At 42.6% G+C, this 20,853-nt stretch overlaps 2 protein-coding genes across 2 annotated transcripts; one reads left to right on the top strand and one right to left on the bottom strand.

Annotated features, from left to right (window-relative positions):
• Positions 1-1,676: 1,676 nt before the first annotated feature.
• Positions 1,677-16,373, bottom strand: LOC121547016 (BRD4-interacting chromatin-remodeling complex-associated protein-like). The gene is made up of 13 exons (XM_045209724.1): positions 16,084-16,373; positions 13,646-13,697; positions 12,983-13,028; positions 12,735-12,783; positions 12,548-12,613; positions 11,269-12,456; positions 11,127-11,172; positions 10,996-11,045; positions 9,978-10,027; positions 9,060-9,205; positions 3,058-3,152; positions 2,875-2,977; positions 1,677-2,758 (listed from the first exon to the last, which is right to left on the bottom strand). Exons 2-13 carry the CDS (start codon positions 13,671-13,673, stop codon positions 2,286-2,288), a joined length of 2,340 nt encoding a protein of 779 aa, XP_045065659.1. The 5' UTR covers positions 13,674-13,697; positions 16,084-16,373; the 3' UTR covers positions 1,677-2,285.
• Positions 16,374-18,098: 1,725 nt separating this feature from the next.
• Positions 18,099-19,877, top strand: LOC121547969 (tubulin-specific chaperone C). Its single transcript, XM_041859370.2, has 2 exons — positions 18,099-18,720; positions 18,858-19,877. Exons 1-2 carry the CDS (start codon positions 18,154-18,156, stop codon positions 19,323-19,325), a joined length of 1,035 nt encoding a protein of 344 aa, XP_041715304.1. The 5' UTR covers positions 18,099-18,153; the 3' UTR covers positions 19,326-19,877.
• The last annotated feature ends 976 nt before the right edge of the window (positions 19,878-20,853 follow it).

A 20,853-nucleotide genomic window follows, 5' to 3' on the forward strand; every position in this document is an offset into this window, starting at 1 on the left:
CCATTCAATCACTCACTCAGACACAAGACAAACTGACGAACAGGCAGAGATCTCCTTGTTTCTATCTAAGATCTTCAGTCTCTTCATTCAGTCAGTTTAAAAGCATAGTTTACATACACTTCTCTCTCATCTCTTACCATAACGCCTGTTGATTGGGGTTTAACTGTTGGGAGGGAGAGATGGACAGAGTGTAAAAGTGAGGGATAGAATGGAGGAGAGGAAAGTAAGTGTGCTAGGGAACGAGTAACATTCATCCGGGGTGAGTGAACACACACACACACCAACAAACATACGAACACACCAGCACACGTACACAGAGAGTCGACATACATATACAATCCATGACCTTCCAGGGTCATTGTATCACATGACAGTAACACATTACTATGGTTGCGTGTTGACGTCGCTGGGACACACATTACTAACAAAACAAATAATAGCGATGTTTCATTTCTAAAAATGAACTAAATCTAATCTAAATAAAAAAAGATAAACATGTCTTCATATTTCTCACTCAATCTGAGGAGTTAGTGTGAATGAGTGTGTGTGTGTGTCTAGGTTGGTTCTTCTATACTTGTGGGGACAAGGACAGTAAAACAAGGAAAATTCTCCCTCGTGGGGACATTTCCCACATCCCCATGAGGACAAATGCTATATTGAGATTAGAGGTTAGGTTTAGGGTTACAGTTAGGGTAAGGGTTAGGAAAAATAGGATTTTTAATGGAAATCAATTTTAGGTCCCCATGAGTATAGAAGAACAAAATGTGTGTGTGTGAGATGTGTGGGTTGGTTTTTCTATCCTTGTGGGGAAATAAAATCCCCAAAAGTCTCCACAAGGATAGTAAAACAAGGTACATTTTCCCTCATGGGTACATGAAGATATAGGCTATTTTAAGCTTAGGGGTTAGGTTTAGGGTTATGGTTACAATTAGGGTTAGAATTAGGTTTAGGGGTTAGTGGTTAGCGGTTAGGTTTAGGGGTTAAGGTTAGGGAAAATAGGATTTTGAATGGAAATTAATTTTAGGTCCCCATGAGGATAGAAGAACAAAATGTGTGTGTGTGTGTGTGTGTGCGCGGATGGTCATCACATACCTTTAAGGTACAAAAGAAAAATGTCAAATAAGATACCAAAACGGACAGAAAACCAAAACCTGCTTGTTTAGTAGTTAGACACTCAGAGTGTGAGTGAGTCTCTCTGGCTTGACTATGAAAACTGAAGTAGAGAACAGAAAAATTACAATATCTTTCTTGTAGTTGTCAAATCCATCAATGACTATGGTATTATACACTGAGTATACAAAACACTAAGAACACCTGCTCTTTCCATTACATAGACTGACCAGGTGAATCCAGGTGAACGCTATGATCCCTTATTGATGTCACTTGTTAAATCCACTTCAATCAGTGTAGATGATGGGGAGGAGAAGGATTTTTAAACCTTGAGACAATTGAGACATGGATTGTGTATGTGTGCCATTCAAAACGTAAATGGGCAAGACCAAAAATGTAAGTGCCTTTGAACGGGGTATGGTAGTTGGTGTCAGGCGCACCGGTTTGTGTCAAGAACTGCAACGCTGCTGGGTTTTTCACGCTCAACAGTTTCCCATGTATATCAAGAATGTTCCACCACCCAAAGGACATCCAGCCAACTTGACACAACTGTGGGAAGCATTGGAGTCAACATGGGTCAGCATCCCTGTGGAACAATTTCGACACCTTGTAGAGTCCATTCCCCGACGAATTGAGGCTGTTATAAGGGAATACTCAATATTAGGAGGGAGTTCCTAATGTTTGGTATACTCAGTGTGTGTAGGTGTGTAATGTCAGGTGCAAAAATTAAAGGACATTTCTTACAAGGCTTCTTCATGTAAACATTTCAAGGACAACGTAGAATTTCTCAGGCACAGAATCATCATATCATCATCATCTTCCTTCTCCCTAAACTTCAGCATAATGGCACGTGGCTAAAGTTGGGGTTCAGGGGGTTGACATCTTCTTCCGGCTCACACCCAACTGGATATGATGTAACAGAGGTCATGACCCCTGGCTGTCCTACAGTAACCATAGTACTGTAACCATAGAAAAATAATCTAGATTATATTTCTATGACAGTAACTAACTCAGAGCTGGTTGAACTGGACTGACATGAGAGAGAAAATAAGAAAATAAACAATAACAAACGTGTAGCCCCAAGAATGAGCCGGGGGGCAAAGGATGGGAGGATGAGAGAGATGGAGAGATACAACAATAGAATGGTGGCACGTCCGTCTGTCAAGTCTGTCTGTCTAACATTCTAGAATGCTGTTGACGGCTGCCTCTAGAACCGAGTCTGTGTCAGGCAGGGTGGGAGGGAGGGGCAGGGGGGCCTGGGGGTGAGAGGAGGACAGGTGAGACAGGAACTGAGTCTGTACCGCCCCTGTCGACATCGCCGCTGTGGCAGTAGCAGCCACATTGCCGTGGTGATAGTTGCTGTTGTTGCTAGAGGCAGCTTTGTTTCCATAGTTGCTATGTTGAGTCCTCTTCAGGTCCATGATACTCTTAAAAGAGTCTATTCCTCCTCCCCCTCCTCCCCCGCCTCCCCCTGGGTCTCCATAGCCCGACTGGGGGTCTGTCCTGTAAGGGGGGTCTGTGGTTGCCCCCTTCCCTGTCTGTCTACCGCCGTGGCTGGACGAGGGGGAGGAGAGAGGGTCCAAGGGGAGGCAGGGGGGAGAGAGGGGAGACGGCTTCACCCCACAGCAGAAATCTTCCAAGAAGCCATCTATGGAGGGAGAGATCAAGAGAGAGGGGAGAGAGAGAGAGAGAGATGATGATGAGAAAAATAATGTTCCACACTTTTTAAATGGTCCACACCCATGCCATGTCCCGCCTCCTCACCTGGGTCCACCAGTATCATACGTTTGTCTTGTGTCAGGTTCTGGCGCTCCTCTTGGTTGAAGGTCCTGTCAATCATCACCATCTCTGAGGAGGGACTGGAGCGCTGCAGGGAGGGGAAGGGACTTCCTTAGCAACAACCGTACACTTTTCAAATATTAAAAATAATTGTGTGTGCGTACTCACCTCAGCCTCCACCATCAGCAGTCGTCTGTATTTGTTGATCATGACCTGGGTCCTCTTCAATACCTGAGTCGCCATCGACTCAAACTCATCATCCACTGTTAAGAGACAGAACACAGTGGTTACACACACACAATAGTGATGCACGGGTTGACACATAACCTGCAGTCCCTGCGGTTATATCCGCAGGGCGGGCGGGTTTAGGGTCATGAAATATGGTGTGGATGAAAAGCAGATGGGTGGCTGGCAGGCGGGTTGAATAAAAAGAAAACAATGCATTAAAAATCCATAAATGTATCATTATTGTGCAATTCAGAAAAGCTGCGAAATGGAGAGTTGAAAATAAATAGTAGGGAGGCCAGAACAGTAGCTTAATGTTTGGGGAAGATTTGGTGAAGTGGTAAATTAGGATGATAGCAGTGCCAGCTATGATATGTGTAAGGATTGTGAGGCGCTATACAAATTCATATACAAAATCTACATTTTGACTCAGGAACAGGAGTGGAGAAATATGATTTATTTCATTCAGCATCTTGAGAGAATGTGAATGAGCGATAGGGACCGTCTGTAAAGTGCTATCTTTATCAGCATCATAAAAGCTGATAGTATTTCAACCACATAAAATATGTAACCAAGCCGAACTGAAATCTTATCAGAAACGTTTGGTCGTTTTCACAGCTTTTAATTTCCTTAAAACCGGTTAAACTGATTTTTTAATTTATTATTATTGCATTTTCTCCCCGGTCCTTAAACATCTTTGCTGCGCGAGAGAATCAGAGACGAAAGACAACTTTACCGATGTCAACTAGATTGAAGCATTCATTCTATCATTAAAGACATTATTCTGGTGAGAAAGGGTTTATTTAGTATTCTAGGGCAACAAAGGTGGCACGTCCATATGGCTAAGCTTCCCCTAAAGTAAATTGAATTCAATTGCCAAAATTATAAAGCCTAATAAGTCTATCACAGAAATAAATAAAAACATTAAAAATAGGCTACTACACCAGAACGCATGATTTGGCCACAGAGAATTATTAGCTTCTTAAAAAAAAAGAAGCTGTGGATTGTTTTAAAATTACATTGCCTCCAGCGGAAGGGCCCACAATTTGGGCAGTGCACACGGCAAATACCAAATAGATGATGGTTGAGTTGCGACTGTCAGTGAAAAGTAGAGAGGCCCAGCCAGGCATAGGCCCATTGCAATATTTCAAAATACAACTGCGGGAAAACATAGTTTGGAAAGCAAATGTCCAAATACACAAACACAGCTGATTCAAATAATCAACTAATCATCAAGCTTTGATTATTTGAATCAGCTGTGTAATGCTAGGGCAAAAACCAAAACGTGCACCCCTTGGGGTCCCCAGGACCAAGTTTGGGAAACGCTGCTGTAAAGAGAAGACAATGAAAAGACTCTAATCTGTCTTTTAGTTATCAAAATTCGCAACTTAATTTAACGGACAGTATAGCCTACTCAGGGATCATTACCTAGATTCAGCCGTGGGATTATTTTTTCTTGAGCGGATGGTCAGGGGGCCGGAACATAATAACAAATAATTTGTAGACTGCAAATTGACTGCAAGAAGCCCAAACAGATATAATATTTGACTAAAACATAATCATTTAAAACCTTGCTTGCATATTTGAATACGATCACATACACAGTTTATTAGATACACCCATCTAGTACCAGGTCGGAACCCCCTTTGTCTCCAGAACAGCCTGAATTATTTGGGGCATGGAAACGTTGCTAAACGAGTATCAAGGGACCTAACGTGTGCCAGGAAAACATTCCCCAAACCATTACACCACAGCTACCAGCCTGTACCGTTGACACCTGGCAGGATGGGGCCATGGACTCATGCTACTTGTGCCAAATCCTGACTCTGCCAGCATTAAAATCACTTGGAGCTAATTTGCTTGTGCTTTTACAGTCAATTAGAAAATATACATATATCATTGATATATCATTGTTGTTTCTTCTCAGAAAATTTGGGGGCCAAATAAAACATCACCAGTTGGGGAACCCTGGCCTATCTTATTGGCCCCAGCGGAGAACATCGGCTACATCCACGGTGAGTGTGCATATTCACTCTTTATCATTGTTGGGTCAGTGCCACTTGAAAGTGTATTTGGACAATAATTTCCTCTTCCAGGTCAGATGGACGTCACATTGTATTTGTGTTTCCCCTTCTAGTAGGCCTATTATATGGATTAGACAACAACGTTTTTATTCATCTCTTTGTCAGTGTCAGCAGAGTAGGCTACCCTGTAATTTTTGTCATATTAAAAATTATTCTGCTCCAGTCATATAAAGTGTAGTAGAATTGCATGAAATGTGTTTATAAAAGGCCACATTTTCCCCCTGCAAAGATAAGAGAAGAAACGTATCTGATATATGCGGCCCAAATAAAATTCAAAGACTCCAGCCACCCAAGGGTGCATGTAACGCTTATCAATCCAATGATGTAATACGATAGTTGAAATTGAATAATAGAATATTAGTTTCAATGTTTACATTTTCTGATCCACTCGGAAATTTAAAAAATAGAAACAGAGTTAAGAAACTTCAGTTTCACATTATTCTACCCTGTAAAATGTAGATTTTGATATAGTTTTTTTTAATTTTCAAATGTACCTTGTGCCATTTGAAAAATGAAAGTTTAAATATTGGTGCGGTTAGGAAAACTGGGTGATTTCTAAATACGTGGTTCAAGTGGATGCTACCATTACAGTGCACAGGGAGAGACCCTGCTCATCCAAAGTGGTAAATTAATGTGGTCCTTTGGAGGAGAAATCTCTCTCACACTCACTCACACACACACCAGACAGGACAGCGGGTAAAGACGAGCGCTGCGAGTCACGGACTGGTCCTGAGGTGAGGTTTGGCACACACACACACACCAGGTTTTTCCCTGGCAACTTATAGGCATACACGCTTCTAATGGCCATGTTGCATTATGAGCACAACCAAAAAACACTTGGCACTGTCACTGACTGCAGAGATAGTTTTCCTAATTTTATTGTACGATCTAAACCGCTGTGAAATATAATTTTCAAATAACCAAAAATATTGTATTTTCAGACAAAAACGAAAGTAACAGACACAAAAACAAAACTTTACGGGAAGCAAAGAAATAGCGCACATAGAACAGATCTACTGCTTAAACTTTCTTTCAATGAGAATGACAGATCTATAACTCACATTTCTATGTCAATTTGGTCGGGTCGCCCAAAAAGTTACATATTGCAGCTTTAACAGTAGTATTTCCCCCTTATGGCAACTATCCTTCTAACGACCGTAGGCTAGTAGGCAACATGAGCACACCCAATGAAACAAATTACTGTATATTGGGATCCTGGAGACCAGGGGCTATGCGTGTGTATGTGTCCCATGTTGAGCTGCCCTCCAAATTCACTACAACACTCCTATTTTGCAGCCCATTATCCTAAACTGTAGGCTAATAGTACGTTACAGTGAGAAAGTGAAAGTAAATTAGACTATAGCCTATCTGCATTATATCCAACGGATGTGGGAGGAGTGAAGCAGGGATTTTACGCAAACGTGTCTGTGGGAGGAGAGGCAAAGGAGCTAATCTTAGGCGCTGTTTGAATATATTGAAATAATAATTGATCTAAATAGGCCTATTAGATCAATGATGATCAATGATCATAGGCTTTATATAAATAAATAATCACTGTGTGTGTGTGTGTGTGTGTGTGTGTGTGAGACTTCGACTCCAAGGACAACATTAATTTAACACTTTACAGTGTAGACAAGGCTAATCTCCCCCCACACTGAAGTGGTAGCATCCACTTCAACCAGTGTTAGAAATCACCCAATTTTTCCAGCCACACTAATATTTCAACTTTCATTTTTCAAACAAAAAAAAGGTCAACTAGAAATGTAAACATTTTAAACCCATTTTCTATTACTCAATTTGAACAAGTGGACCAGAACATTTTGAAATTGAAACATAGAAACAAATATTATATTGTTCAATTTCAACGAGTGTATTAGATCGTTAGATTGATAAGTGTTACACAGACCCCCAAGCCATAGACTGTTGGCAAGCGGTACCAGTGCACCAAGTCTGGAACCAACAGGACCCTGAACAGCTTCTACCCCCAAGCCATAAGACAGCTAAAAAAGACTGCTAAATAGTTAATCAAATGGCTACCTGCATTGACCTTTTATTGCACTGACTCTATGCACACACACTGGACTGTACCCACACACTCACACTACTTACACTGACACCCCAACACACACATACATACACACTACATACGCCCACACACACATAACACGTGCACACATGCATACTGACGCCACACACTCACATACACACACTTTCACACTCACCACATACGCTGCTGCTACTGTCTAAAAATGTTATTTTTAGATGTTATTGTTAAAAAAAAATCTTTAACTCTGCATTGTTGGAAAAGTACCCATAAGTCAGCATTTCACTGTTAGTCTACACCTGTTGTTTACGAAGCCTGTGACAAATAACATTTGATTTGATTTACAGGCTAGGCCTACTCTACACCACTACGTGCTCAGCCATGCATTTTTGCAAACAGTGAGTTATATTATTAGCCTAAATTATGATTATCCAATCTACTCATCACATTAGGAATTAAGGTTATTATAGTTTTGTGTTTTTATATGAGCTTTTATTTCTTTTAGTTTTAAGTTGTTGTTTTTTTATTCGGTTTAGTTTCAGTTAGTTTTCAGATCCACTTTACTAGTTTTTATTTAGTTAAAGTTTTATAAAAACATTTCCATTTAGGTTTTTTATATTATTTAGTTTCAGTTTTAGTTTTAGTGTTAGTAAAGAAAGTAACCTATCTACTGTATCCATGGGAGGCTAGGAGCCATGTATGTGTTGTATCGTTTTCGTGTTTTATGGGATGTCACTTCTTGCCACTGTGAGGCAGCAATACATAAGGTGATAGGTCAGGTTAAGTTTAAAGGTAGATTTAGGGAGATGACGCAAGATGACGTAGATACACGAAGTAAACAGTAGTAGTGGGTCAATTTCCGCAACAACCAGGAGTGTTGAATCGCAAGGCTAAACCCTCAGCTGTTTTGGTCTCGTAGCTACCACGTTGTAGCAGCGTGATGCGCACCTGCGCACATGTGCAGATACTCTGTGTGACTGTGTGAGAGCAAAGCCTTGCATCATGCTCATCTCAATGGGCGCGTTCGAGCAGATCACTTTTGTCAAGTCGATGACTATCATTGGTGACTGCAGTTCAAAGTGTGTTGCATTCTGGGGATAAGAATTGTCCGACTGGCACCTATGTAGCACATGGGTTTGTATAAAACGTACTCCTCAGCCTGAAGTGTCCCCACTTACGCCAGCGAATAGCTAGCTATTTGAGTGGGGTCGACTGGTAAGACACTTCAGGAGGGCGGTCACGTGTACTAGCAAGGCACAGGTCCTGGGTTCAAACCTCAGTGTTAGCCGAATCAGGAGGAAGTGGTACTCACTAAGCAAGCAGCGTGATGTCCGTCACACCTACATGTCAACTCCATGAACTTTACAAAAATCATGTTATCAAAGGTAATGACGTTTTGACTGCAAGTTTCTTCAGTTGATTTTCCCAAACTGCGCCATGCAGCCATCGCCTGCATTGTGGGAGGCTCTATTATCAACCAATCATTAGGGAATTTTTGTTTTACCCACGCGAACGTGACCAAAGACATGACTGAAACAGGAACCAATTTGCCGGAATTTGTGTGTACAGTGGATATATTCAAATAAATGTGATATTTGAGGCTCTCTCTCACTAATCGATTGTACAATGTGTACACACAATATTATATTATATTATGATTTCAGTTTGTGAGTGTGTGATATGGGGGTTAGATACATGCTTATTTCAACATTATAAAGAAAACCTTTCATAAACAATGGCAAGACTGCCATGTTGATCTGAGCCTTGCTGTTGGAAAACCCCATTAGTGTCTGACTTTCGGTGAACAAACAGCTGACCTTGGGAAAACTCTTCCTTGTTGGGCGGAGCTCCGTGGAACACGTGGTAGGGGAGGAGTCTGTGCAGTGCGTCATCCAATGAGGTGAAGCGGGCGATGTCAGGTGACAGAACCCCAGAATGATCCATCCTCAACTGCTGTAGCATCCTGGAGAGACACACACAGTACACGTATCACACACACACTCCCTCAGCCCCCCAAGGGGGACCCAGCAAAACTGCAGTACACCACTGACACACGCATATCCAGTCACTAGTGAAAGTCTACACACCCCTTGCACAGTCTGCACATTTTGCTGCCTTAAAATTTAATCTAAAAAGGATAAATAAAAACCAATCCAAAGTGAAAGAAAAATTCTAGAAAATTCTCCAAATGACTAAGAAATACAAAATGAGGATGTATTGATTACGTAGGACTTCACACCCCAGAGTTAATACTTAGGTGGAAGCACCTTTGGCAGCCATTACAGCTGTGAATCATTTTGAATAAGATTATACCAACCTTGCACAACTCTTAGGGCAACATCTATCCATTGTTTTTGTCAAAATTGCTCAAGCTCAGTAAGTTTGGTTGGGAATCATTGATGGACAGCAATATTGAAACCTTGCCTCAGATTATTTTAAGAAGATTTAAGTCAGGACGGAGACTGGACAATACAGGAACACTCAACACCTCTTAGAAAGCCATTCTTGCTATTTTTGTTTCTTTTTGACCATTTTAATTTAAAACAATCACAGTAAGGTACTTAATTGTTATCCAGAAATGATTTGATATTGAGATAAAAACGGCTGCATTGGACGTTTAAGGCTAAATGTGAAAACTGTGCAAGGGGTGTGTAGACTTTCACTAGACACTGCATGCGCACACACACACACACACACAGCATCTATAAACATACACACACACACACACTACTTACATTCCTCCTCTGGAGAGCTGCTGAGGGGCCGGCCTCTTCTGAGCGCTGACCTACAAAAGACACATTTCAATACCATCATCATCACCACACACATAGGGCTGTAAGCCCATGTTGCGCAACATTTCTATAGGCTATGCAATTGAGTTTAGATGGAAACTAAAAATAATAATAAGCACATTGCTTCGCTTTACAATCGGAGCAGCCTACATGACTGGCATGAAAATGAACCATGGGAAAAGAGTCTTCCATTGGCTATTCAAGTGCATATGGATGACATGTATTTTTTTACCCTGCCCCTGTTCTGACAGGTGAATGATAATGGCCAATTTTAAATCTAAACTAATTTCACATATATTCTTTAGTATATATATATAAAGACAAGATTCAATTGAGAATAGTCTGATGGGGTGAAAATATTATCACTTGTGAATGATGTCCAGCTTGTGCAGTCTAAGGCCAGAAACAGCGCATGCATTTTTTCATACTTTTTCGAATCATAGGCCTATATGTTATGATAAGGTTTGTATCAAAACTAAAGTGGCAAATAACTCCAAACATAGCCTTTAGGCCCAAGACCCCTGGAACACGGTTGGAGAGCCCATAGCCTACAGAGCCTAGTGAAACATGTGTTCTTATAAGCCCAGTCATTGTGCAATCGCGTGTGAAAACAGAGTTTTAACTGGACACTATTTAAAAGAAGATCCCAGCTTTCTCGTGCTGCTATATTTATTGCTCAATTCTAAAAAATTAAGCACATGAATCAACTTTACAAACGGTGTTGCCTACCTGGCATATTAACAACATAACTGCACGTAACCTAACATTTTATGACCACCACAGACCTACACACACACACACACATTTACATTTTAGTCATTTAGCAGACGCTCTTATCCAGAGCGACTTACAGTTAGTGAGTGCATACATTTTTCATACTACACCATTTAAATAAATTGCTTAGCGCCCAAACACTTACTATAGTAGGAGGTACACATACAGTGTATAACATGTAGAATACCTGTGTGTTTAGCGGGGCGTCTTGGCTGATGTAGGTCATTGTTTTCACAGCTATGAGACAAATGAGAAACAGATGTCAGGAGAGGGGATTATATACATCTATAACAACTACACACACACACAAACACAAACCTTTGTTTCCAAGGAGGTTGACGAGCTGTGTCTGAGCCTGCTTGTCCTGAGGAATTGGAGAACAAAACATTACAAAAACATATTATAGAAACGCATCCAAAGAGGGTAATAATTAAGTGAGAAAGAGAGTTGTAGTTAGTACCTGTGTGTACTCCTGTTCCTGTGTGGCAGTACCAGAGAGAGACAGGGGGGAGAGGGAGCTGCTGTTCTGAGTCTGAGACAGTACGAGGCGCTGCACTGGGCTGCCCGACACCTGCCCTCTAACCCCAGTTGCTGTGCCAACCAGCGTCAGACGCCCCTGATTTGATGCCGCCTGGACTGGGGCAGGGCTTGTACCAGGAAAACTCTGCCATGTTTGGGTCATGGCTCCTCCTACTCCCACCTGGCTGCCTCCCACCTGGATTAGCTGACCTCCCGCCGTCGCTGTGAAGTTCTGCCCGGCGATGAGCTGGACTGTGTTCTGATTGGCTAGCAGGGTTGATTGGGATGGGTCTGAGGGGCCATTGTGGTGGACCAGGTACTGCCCTGGGGGCAGGTTGGCCTGGCCTTGCTGTCCCTGGTTGTGCTGCCCCAAGGGAGAGTGGACCAGGATGGAGCCGTTAGCTGTGTAGTGTCCCTGGGCCGCAGTGTTAACCATGGTGGTGGTTGTGGTCTGAAGTCCCAGGCTGTAGACTGTCTGAGCCCCAGCTTGAAGGGGTTTGGGCTGGATAGGTCTGACCAGGGCCTGGGCGCCCCCTGGTCCTCTCTGGATGATGATATTCTGCAGGGGGATGTTCTTAAAGGGCAAGCCCACCTGGTTCACCTGGGCCGCTGGGGAGGGGGTGGCGAACACCTGCCCCCCTGCTGCTACTCCCCCCACCGCCCCCCCTACCCCCCCACCCTGCCGGAGGAGGATCTGTTGGACCCCTCCCCCTCCGAAGGACCCCAACACCTGGATGTGCCCCCCTGCCTGGCCATTGGGCAGCTGGGACATGCCCTGGAGGAACTGACCACTGGGAAACGCCGCTGTCGTTGTAGTGACCCCGCCACCGTACCCCCCCGAGACCAGCTGGGGGGGGAATGGGGAGGGGGCCGAGGGTAGAGGAGGGGGAGGTGGTTGAGAGTCTAGCATGGCCTCCTGTTCCAGAGTCTGTTCAGTGATGTCTGCCTCCATGAGAGACTTCTGCAGGATGTCAAAGGGCTGGTCCTCTCCTCCGCCAAGATCCATTCCTCCTGGAGAAGCTTCTCCCCCCAGCTCGTCCTCAATGAACGATAGGCTGCTGGAAAGCTGGAGGCCCACCCTCGCTGAATCCTCAAACTCTTCATCTTTGAGGCCGGAGTTAGAGCCAGCCTGAGAGAAAGAGAACACTTTATAACTATGCAGGCTCCATCAGTTTATAAACCCATTACCAGCAGGTAAGTGCAGAGTTACTTCTACTCACAGTGTTACTGGTGAAGAAGGTTCCGGCAGAGCCGTACGCTGCGTTCGTCACGTCATCCTCCTCAATCTGAGGGAGAAAATACACGTCACTTCACCTGTATCACAAAGCAGCGTGCTAACTTCATTAAATAATATATTACTTGAAATGGGCATGGATGAACTAGTAGACCAGAGGGGGAGACACTCACAGACTTGTTGGTGGAGCCGTGGAGGTAGTCATTCAACGCCTGCACATCCCTGGAGGACAGAAGGAGGGAGAGAGCTTGAGTCAGAGATCATCTGAATTTCACTTTTTAAAAAAAAGCTATTTAGTTAACATTCGTAACCCGTGGGCAACAGACTTATCGGTTCCACTTGCCATTACTAATGCCTTAAGAGTTAGATGTTTGTAGATGTGTTATAGTGTTTGTGATTTATGTGTTCTAGATAGATGTACCCTATAATATCCAGAAGACGGCGATCGTCCTCATCATCCATGACACCTGGGAGAGGAGAGGTGAGAGCAGAGAGGGGGATGAAGTGAGAGGAGGGGGGTGAAGTGAGAAGAAAGAGGTGTAACGGAGGAAAGGATAAGAGGAAGGGGGAGATATCCTATTAGGATTTTAACTGTATACACTCTGTAACTACGCTAAAAAGCTCATAAATGCAATATAAGAGTTCTTATTCAAAACCCTCTTACTATTCTACATTTTATTTTATCTTTATTTAACTAGGCAAGTCAGTTAAGAACAAATTCTTATTTACAATGACGGCCTACATTGCTGCAACAATTCTTATGAATGCTTGTGAGCACTAAAGAGTTAAGGAAAGTAATGCAGAGACATAGGCAGTGAGACAATACAGAGGAAGTGCTGGGTGGGTGTGTGAGTCACAGGCGGCCGGTGGCACCTGGGGAGGACAGGCTCATAGTAATGATTGGACTGGAGTAAATGGAATTGTATCAAACACATGGTTTTTTAATAACATTCCATTCACTTCATTCCAGCAATTATTATGAGCCGTCCTCTCCTCAGCAGCCTCCTGTGTGTGTGTGTGTGTGTGTGTGTCAGACTGTATCTGCATGCCTATCTGACAGTTGGCGACGCAATAAAACACTCACAGCTTTCTGACAGCGAGCATGGAATCATTCATTAACCACCACCTTTTATTTCCTGTGATGGAGTGGTGGGCAGAGTGAGAGATAAGAGAGATGGGTGGGGAGAAAGAGAGATTGGGGAGGCACAGAAAAAGAGAGAAGTTAAGAACAATAGTATTCAAAGTGCAGTATTGCCCCTATCCCTCCACCTACCTATCCCTATTCCATGAGAGTGAAGCTCCCGCCCCCTAGCCTTCTCTCTTCTCCTGCACATTGGTTGTCTCTCCTGTCACCTCCCATTGAATGAAGATGGTCATCAAAGTCTAAATAACTCCACCCTGTTCCCTTTAAAGGTTGTTTGTTTGGGAATTGAAGGTTTACAAAGCATTTGCTTTGTTTAATAGCCAGCATTCCACAGAACTACCTCCAATTATGTTGACCTTGTATCATGGTGAAAGGGGACATAAAACAGTTAATAAAGTGGTGAATAGTAATGAGGAGCAAATCAGTAAATGTAGCTGGAATGTAGTATTCGAATATTCTCAAGGCTAAGCTGTGTATTTCGTTAATTCACAGAGCTGCAATGCCTGGGTTAAACAAGGTGGTGTTTTGAAAAATGCCATGCCACTGTAGGGGGGGGGGGGGCTGTGATGTGTCCAAATGTAGCAACATTTTCATTTTTGACTTTGTATCTTTCATTCGACGTCATGTCAAATTACAAATGTGATACATTGTGTCATGTCAGTGATGTAACATTGACTGTGCTCTTGTATCAGTCTGTTCACACGTTTAACCAGTTTCAAACAAAATGGCGACTCGGCCACCATCTTTGGTTGAGAAAGAACCAAGCCTAATAAGGCTCAAACAGCAAAGCGTCATAAAAGGTCTCAGCTGCAATTGAGTAGCTCGATGTAGGGAAATTGCACGATTATTATAGTTAATAAAACGGGTCGTTTTGGAATTGTGAAACAACTAGCTGTATTTTCAAAATGTGGGCTGCTAGCCTGTTTTTTGCTAGCAGCCCAGATATCTAGCTAGCTGCTAGCATACGCAGATAAGAGTGCCACTTTATATTAAGCTTTCCACCAACAAAAAAGGAAATAAAACAGTAAAACAATCTTTTATTTAACAAATTAAACCGATACACGTGCTCGTTGAAGGGTCCCTTCAAGTGTTGCCGTTTTAAGATATTTTTGACAATATAACCTGGTGATGGCGTCGAGGTTAACGTTGGCTAATCGGCTAGCTAACCTCTAATGAGGTCCCTTTTCGCTTCCCATTTCAACATTGGGGTTATTTTGTGATAGTGGCTAGATTAGCTAGCACCACTAAATGGGGGAATATAGCTACACGTGTCAAATAACTGGCGAAATGCACAGTCTCAAAGCCTGGAAGATTTAGTTCAATTTAACAGAATTTTGCGAATGGAGAAAACAAGCAGCCGCTAGCTAAACGCTGTTAGCTTGCTAGGTGCCCAGGAAAATTCAAAATAGTCACAATATAGTGTTTCATCTCCCCTGGATACACCTAGCTTACTGGTCGGAGTAGGCGTACAAGAAGAAGAGATGGCTAGCCAGGGTCGGAGTAATTTATAAACCTGTTTATCCAAAGAATAGTCGAAACATTTAGCTCCAATAGAATTTCGACATCGTAATAACACCCTCCCAAATCATAGCATCAGACAAACAGCTAGCTAGTAACGACAGTCGTGCCACAGCCTTCAAGCTTTGGAAACGTCGTTTAGACCGCCAGCTGATGTACAGCTTGCGATTTATGTCCAAAAATAGACTGAATCGACAGACAATGATAATCGCATTCGAGCACAAAAAGCCTGTCCTCCCAGCCTCTAGCTGGTCGCTGACGTGCTCTCTTTCTCTGCTGTGTTGGGGTAGACTTCGGAAGCTACCATTTGTCTTCTATTTAGCTCATCTGCCAGCATGCAATGCCAAACGTCAGATTTCCCTCGATTTGCTGAACAGACATATTTCAATCGTGGAATTTACGACAGCACGGAGTCTTCTTCAGCAAGCAGCTCTTTGGGCTAGCTATTTGACCGCGGATTTTTTTTTACTGGTAAACATCGGCCTGTTCAAGGTTAGCTAGCCGATGTCGCCTATTTAGAATCGTCGGATAGAATTCGTTGATACGGCTAAACAGTGTCGAGACCTAAGTATTTTTTACGATTAACATAAAGACGACTGAAAGACGGCAAACCCTTACTCCTGTCTCACTCCTCTTGAAACCCAATATCTCCATTTGGCAACTTTTAATTTGCTCCCCCCTCCTTCTCCTCCTCCTCCTTCTTCCACTCATATTTTTCTCACTGTCCCTGTTGTGTCTCAGATAGATTTCTCTCCACTCTCAGTCTCTTCCCTCCCCGAAGGAAGGGAGGAAGGAGGTTGTGTGTGTTTTTTCCTAGAAATTTTATCACAAAATTATAATACACTCAAAGGGAAACTCACCGTCATGAAAAAGCAGTGCCTTGTCAACGGGGTTTCCTCGCCATCACAGCACGGGTAGTGCCGCTCCAGCAGAAGGCAGTAACATCCGAGCATTCTACAGATATCGTTGCAATATTCCATAGTAGTAACATAGGACGGAAAAATTGTCACTAAACTCTAAATACTAAAAAAATCTGTTTTACCATTAATGAACGTTTTTTAAACTTCCATGACAGCTATTTCATAATTCTTCTCCCCTATGAATAGGAAATTGTTTTACAGTAGACTTGGCCATTATGAACGGTAGGGGGCGGGCCACTAGTAGATGCCACACCTTGATGTGGCTGATAAAGTAATTGAGGAGGTTGTACATTGACCACAGAGAGATCAGCGAAACGAGGGCGTTATTCCACTCACATACCCTCCAGTGGGATATAGGAGGGGGGTAACAGCTTTTATAAGTAATCTCAAATATTAAACAATTAATCCTATTCACAGTGCTGCTCTGTACACCATGTTTCAATCAGAGATGGGTGCCAACAATACACATTGTAATTCAGTCTATTCTGGTGTACATTTTGTGAATTCATGTAGGCCTATTGTATTCCATATACTACAAACCCATTTCTTATACTTGCAACAGCGGTCTAAGTTGGAAGAGTGCAGTTATTTCTTCCTGCAGAAGAATTAACAGGTACTGTATGTGAAAGTATGAAAAATGTATGCACTCACTAACTCTGGATAAGAGCGTCTGCTAAATGACTAAAATGTAAAGTGAGGTGTGTGTGACATTGAGAAATGAATAATAAACGATTCTACATCTACTGTGAAGGTGGCTACTGATAGACTATTTTACTATTCTGAGATTTGTCTTCTATTCTCCTAGATTAAAGCTCAGGTTTTGCTTAATAATGTGCATTGTCATCCTTCCACTTGCTTTCGCAGTGGGGCACAATAGAACATGAACATCATTATATATGGATATTTACAGTGGTGTAAAGTACTTAAGTAAAAATACTTTAAAGTACTACTTAAGTCGTTTTGGGGGGTATCTGTACTTTACTATTAATATTTTGGACAACTTTTACTTTTACTCCACTACATTCCTAAATAAAATAATGTACTTTTTAGTCCATACATTTTCCCTGACACCCAAAAGTACTCGTTACATTTTGAATGCTTAGCAGGACAGGAAACTGGTCCAATTCACACACTTATCAAGAGAAAATCCCTGGTCATCCCTACTGCATCCGATCTGGCATACTCACTAAACACAAATGCTTCATTTGTAAATTTTGTCTAAGTGTTGGAGTGTGCCCCTGGCTCGCAGTAGATTAAAAAAACAAGAAAATCATGCTGTCTGGTTTGCTTAATATAAGGAATATGAAATAATTTATACTTTTACTTTTGAAGCATATTTTAGAAAGTACATTTACGTTTGATACATAAGTATATTTAAAACCAAATACTTTCAGACTTTTACTCAATAAGTATTTTACTGGGTGACTTTCACTTTTACTTGAGTCATTTTCTATTAACATAACTTTACTTTTACTCAAGTATGAAAATTGGGTACTTTTTCCAACACTGGATATTTGTTATGGGCTCAAACAATCATGTATTGATTGCCCAATAATGTTTGTACCATGTCTTTCTTGTGCAGCTACCATGTTGTGTTGCTACCTTGCTGTGTTGTCGTGTGTTGCTGCCATGCTATGTTGTTGTCTTAGGTCTATCTTTATGTAGTGTTGTGTCTCTCTTGTTGTGATGTGTGTTTGGTCCTATATCTATATATTTATTTATTTTTTAATACCAGCCCCCGTCCCCGCAGGAGGCCTTTTTCCTTTTGGTAGGCATTATAAATAAGAATTTGTTCTTAACTGACTTGCCTGGTTAAATAAAGGTTAAATAAATAATAAATAAATATGAATTTGGGTGAGAGTGGGAGTGGGAGAACGTAGGAAACAGCGGTCCCTAATCCACCAATGGAATGACAGTATAGTCACAAAGGGGGAGAGATTTATCCAATAAGAAGGCCGTTTGTTAGAAGCAAAGCGCATCTTTCCGGACACAAACAACATTAGTGAAAACATGGATGTGGAGAGTGGTATTTGTCAGGGAAACGGGGACTCTGGTCCTAGTGAGTCCGCCATTAAGATCCCCGACAGGATGCTGAAACGGGAACAGGATAGGCTCGAGGACGTGGAGAGAAAGAAAGAGGCGAAAAATAGCCAGTCAGTCACGGAGGAGAAGAGTGGGTTCTTCACCGCGACGTTCGGTAGTGAAAGGGCGGCTATCGAGGAGTTACTGGCGGGCTGCTCGGGGGCTACTGACCGCGCCCTGGCCACCCAAACCTTGGAGGAAGTGACTACTAAAACACAGCACCTCCAGAAGTTTCTAAATGATAGCATGGTGTTTTTACCGCAGTACGAGCTGAGACAGGCCCAGGCGGCGCTCCAGAAACTACAGAACTCTCTGGCCGAGAAGAGAAACGAGATTCTCCCCAAGAAGAAGTTCGCCTTTAGGTCGCGCGCAGCAAATACACCCAAAGTAGACCCACCAGCTCCACCTGTAACACCTAAGGATTCTGGCCGAACTAAAGTGGAAGGAGCCATAAGCCCGCTAGAGCAGTGTGGCTTCTCCCACTTTGAGACCCAGGTAACAGTCCCTAACATAACAAGATTAATTCAATCATTTCTTCTGAGAATGTTTGTCTCTAGTCAATTGTGATTTAGATTCTACTCTTTGCAGGTATGTATCTTAAATCTCTGATGACCACTGTTTATTTTTGGCAGGTGCTGACCAAGTCAGGGGAGGAGATTAAACAACAGGACGTTCTACTGACCCACCTGACCAACTGCAAGGTCAGACTCCTGGGCTCCCCCAGCACCGTCCACATCAAACACGTCCAGAACTGTGAAATCTTCTCTGGGCCGGTGTCCAGCTCTGTGTTCGTGGACCACTGCACCGGCAGCACCCTCTCCTTCCCATGCCAGCAGCTACGGACTCACCACACCACCGACACACAGGTCTATCTGCACGTCACCAGCCGCGCCATCATAGAGGACTGTCAAGGGGTGCGCTTCGCCCCCTTTGCCTGGTCCTACCCGGGTCTGGACCAGGACTTCAAGGTGTCTGGTCTGAACCGGGAGAGTAACAACTGGAACCAGGTGGATGATTTTAACTGGCTGGCCTTAGGGACCCAATCTCCTAACTGGTCTGTCATTCCAGAATCTGAGAGAAGAACTGAATGGGACTCCTAGAGACATTAGTATACAAAGAGCATGTCAATAAAACAAATGAAGTTTTCTTTTTTTCACTCAGCCCTGATGTGACAAAGCCTTACGCAACTTTGTTTTTCATGTGATTTTATGCTGTGTTGTTCCATAGTATTCTGTAGTTCCATAGATGTCCTGACAGGGTTGACCATAAAAAAATATTATTGGGTAATATTCATGGTAGCGTGCTGCCTGAAATCTTTTTAACATTTCCTCACAGGGAGGAAAAAGTTGACGCATTACTGCTTTCTCACTACCCTACTCTGGGCAATAAACAGAGAATATGTTAACCACATGCAATGTACTGTAACACAGTTCATTACATGTTCATTTCATCAGAAAGGACCACCTTAGTCCTTAAAAGAACTAACAACGCCACCTTATATTTACAAACAGCACTTGTTCTGTCATTATTCTCCCATCTGTAAAGCACTATACACCTCCAATGTATCTGTTCTTCTGACTGTATGTGGTCTGGAGTGATACTAGAGATGTGAATAAAGGGTTTGGCTGACACTCCAACAAATCTGTCAGTTTCTTATGTTTGTCTTTAATTGTGCATGAAATATTTTACTGAAACTGTTAGTGGCGGTTTCCCATATACAGATTATGCCTAATCCTCAAATTCCTAGGCATCTCCATTGAAAATGCTTTTTAGTCCAGGACTAGGCTTAATCTGTGTACGTCCCTAACGGTTTCTTTCCCTCCCTTTCCACATCCTCTCCCCACTCTTCCAATGAGATAGCTAACATGCATTTGAGGTCATTATCATACTGCTGTAGTGACAGTGCTGGTCTCTGCCCTCAGGCACACTAACACCAGTATGCTCCTCTGGTTTCTCTCTGATCTCAGGCTCTGTCACAAGTTCTGCCAACTACTGAAGGTGTCATATCAGGTCTGCTGGCCTGTTGTGCGTCCCAGTGCACGCACAACAGGCCAGCAGACCTTGTATGACACATTCAGTAGTTGGCAGAACTTGTGACAGAGCCTGAGATCAGCGAGAAACCAGCGGAGCATACTGGTGTCAGTCTATCATGTAGTTAATTGAATGCACTGACACAACCACACCCATCTCCTTTTTTTATTTTATTTTTATTTCACCTTTATTTAACCAGGTAAGCCAGTTGAGAACAGGTTCTCATTTACAACTGCGACCTGGCCAAGATAAAGCAAAGTAGTGCAATAAAAACAACACAGAGTTACATATGGGGTAAAAAACATAAAGTCAGAAATACAACAGAAAATATATATACAGTGTGTGCAAATGTAGCAAGTTATGGAGGTAAGGCAATAAATAGGCTATAGTGCAGAATAATTACAATAGTATTAACACTGGAATGCTAGATGTGCAAGAGATTATGTGCAAATAGAGATACTGGGGTGCAAAAGAGCAAAATAAATAACAATATAGGGATGAGGTAGTTGGGTGGGCTAATTTCAGATGGGCTGTGTACAGGTGCAGTGATCGGTAAGGTGCTCTGACAACTGATGCTTAAAGTTATTGAGGGAGATA

This window comes from Coregonus clupeaformis, chromosome 31 (assembly GCF_020615455.1).
Source record: "Coregonus clupeaformis isolate EN_2021a chromosome 31, ASM2061545v1, whole genome shotgun sequence".
Taxonomy (NCBI): domain Eukaryota; kingdom Metazoa; phylum Chordata; class Actinopteri; order Salmoniformes; family Salmonidae; genus Coregonus; species Coregonus clupeaformis.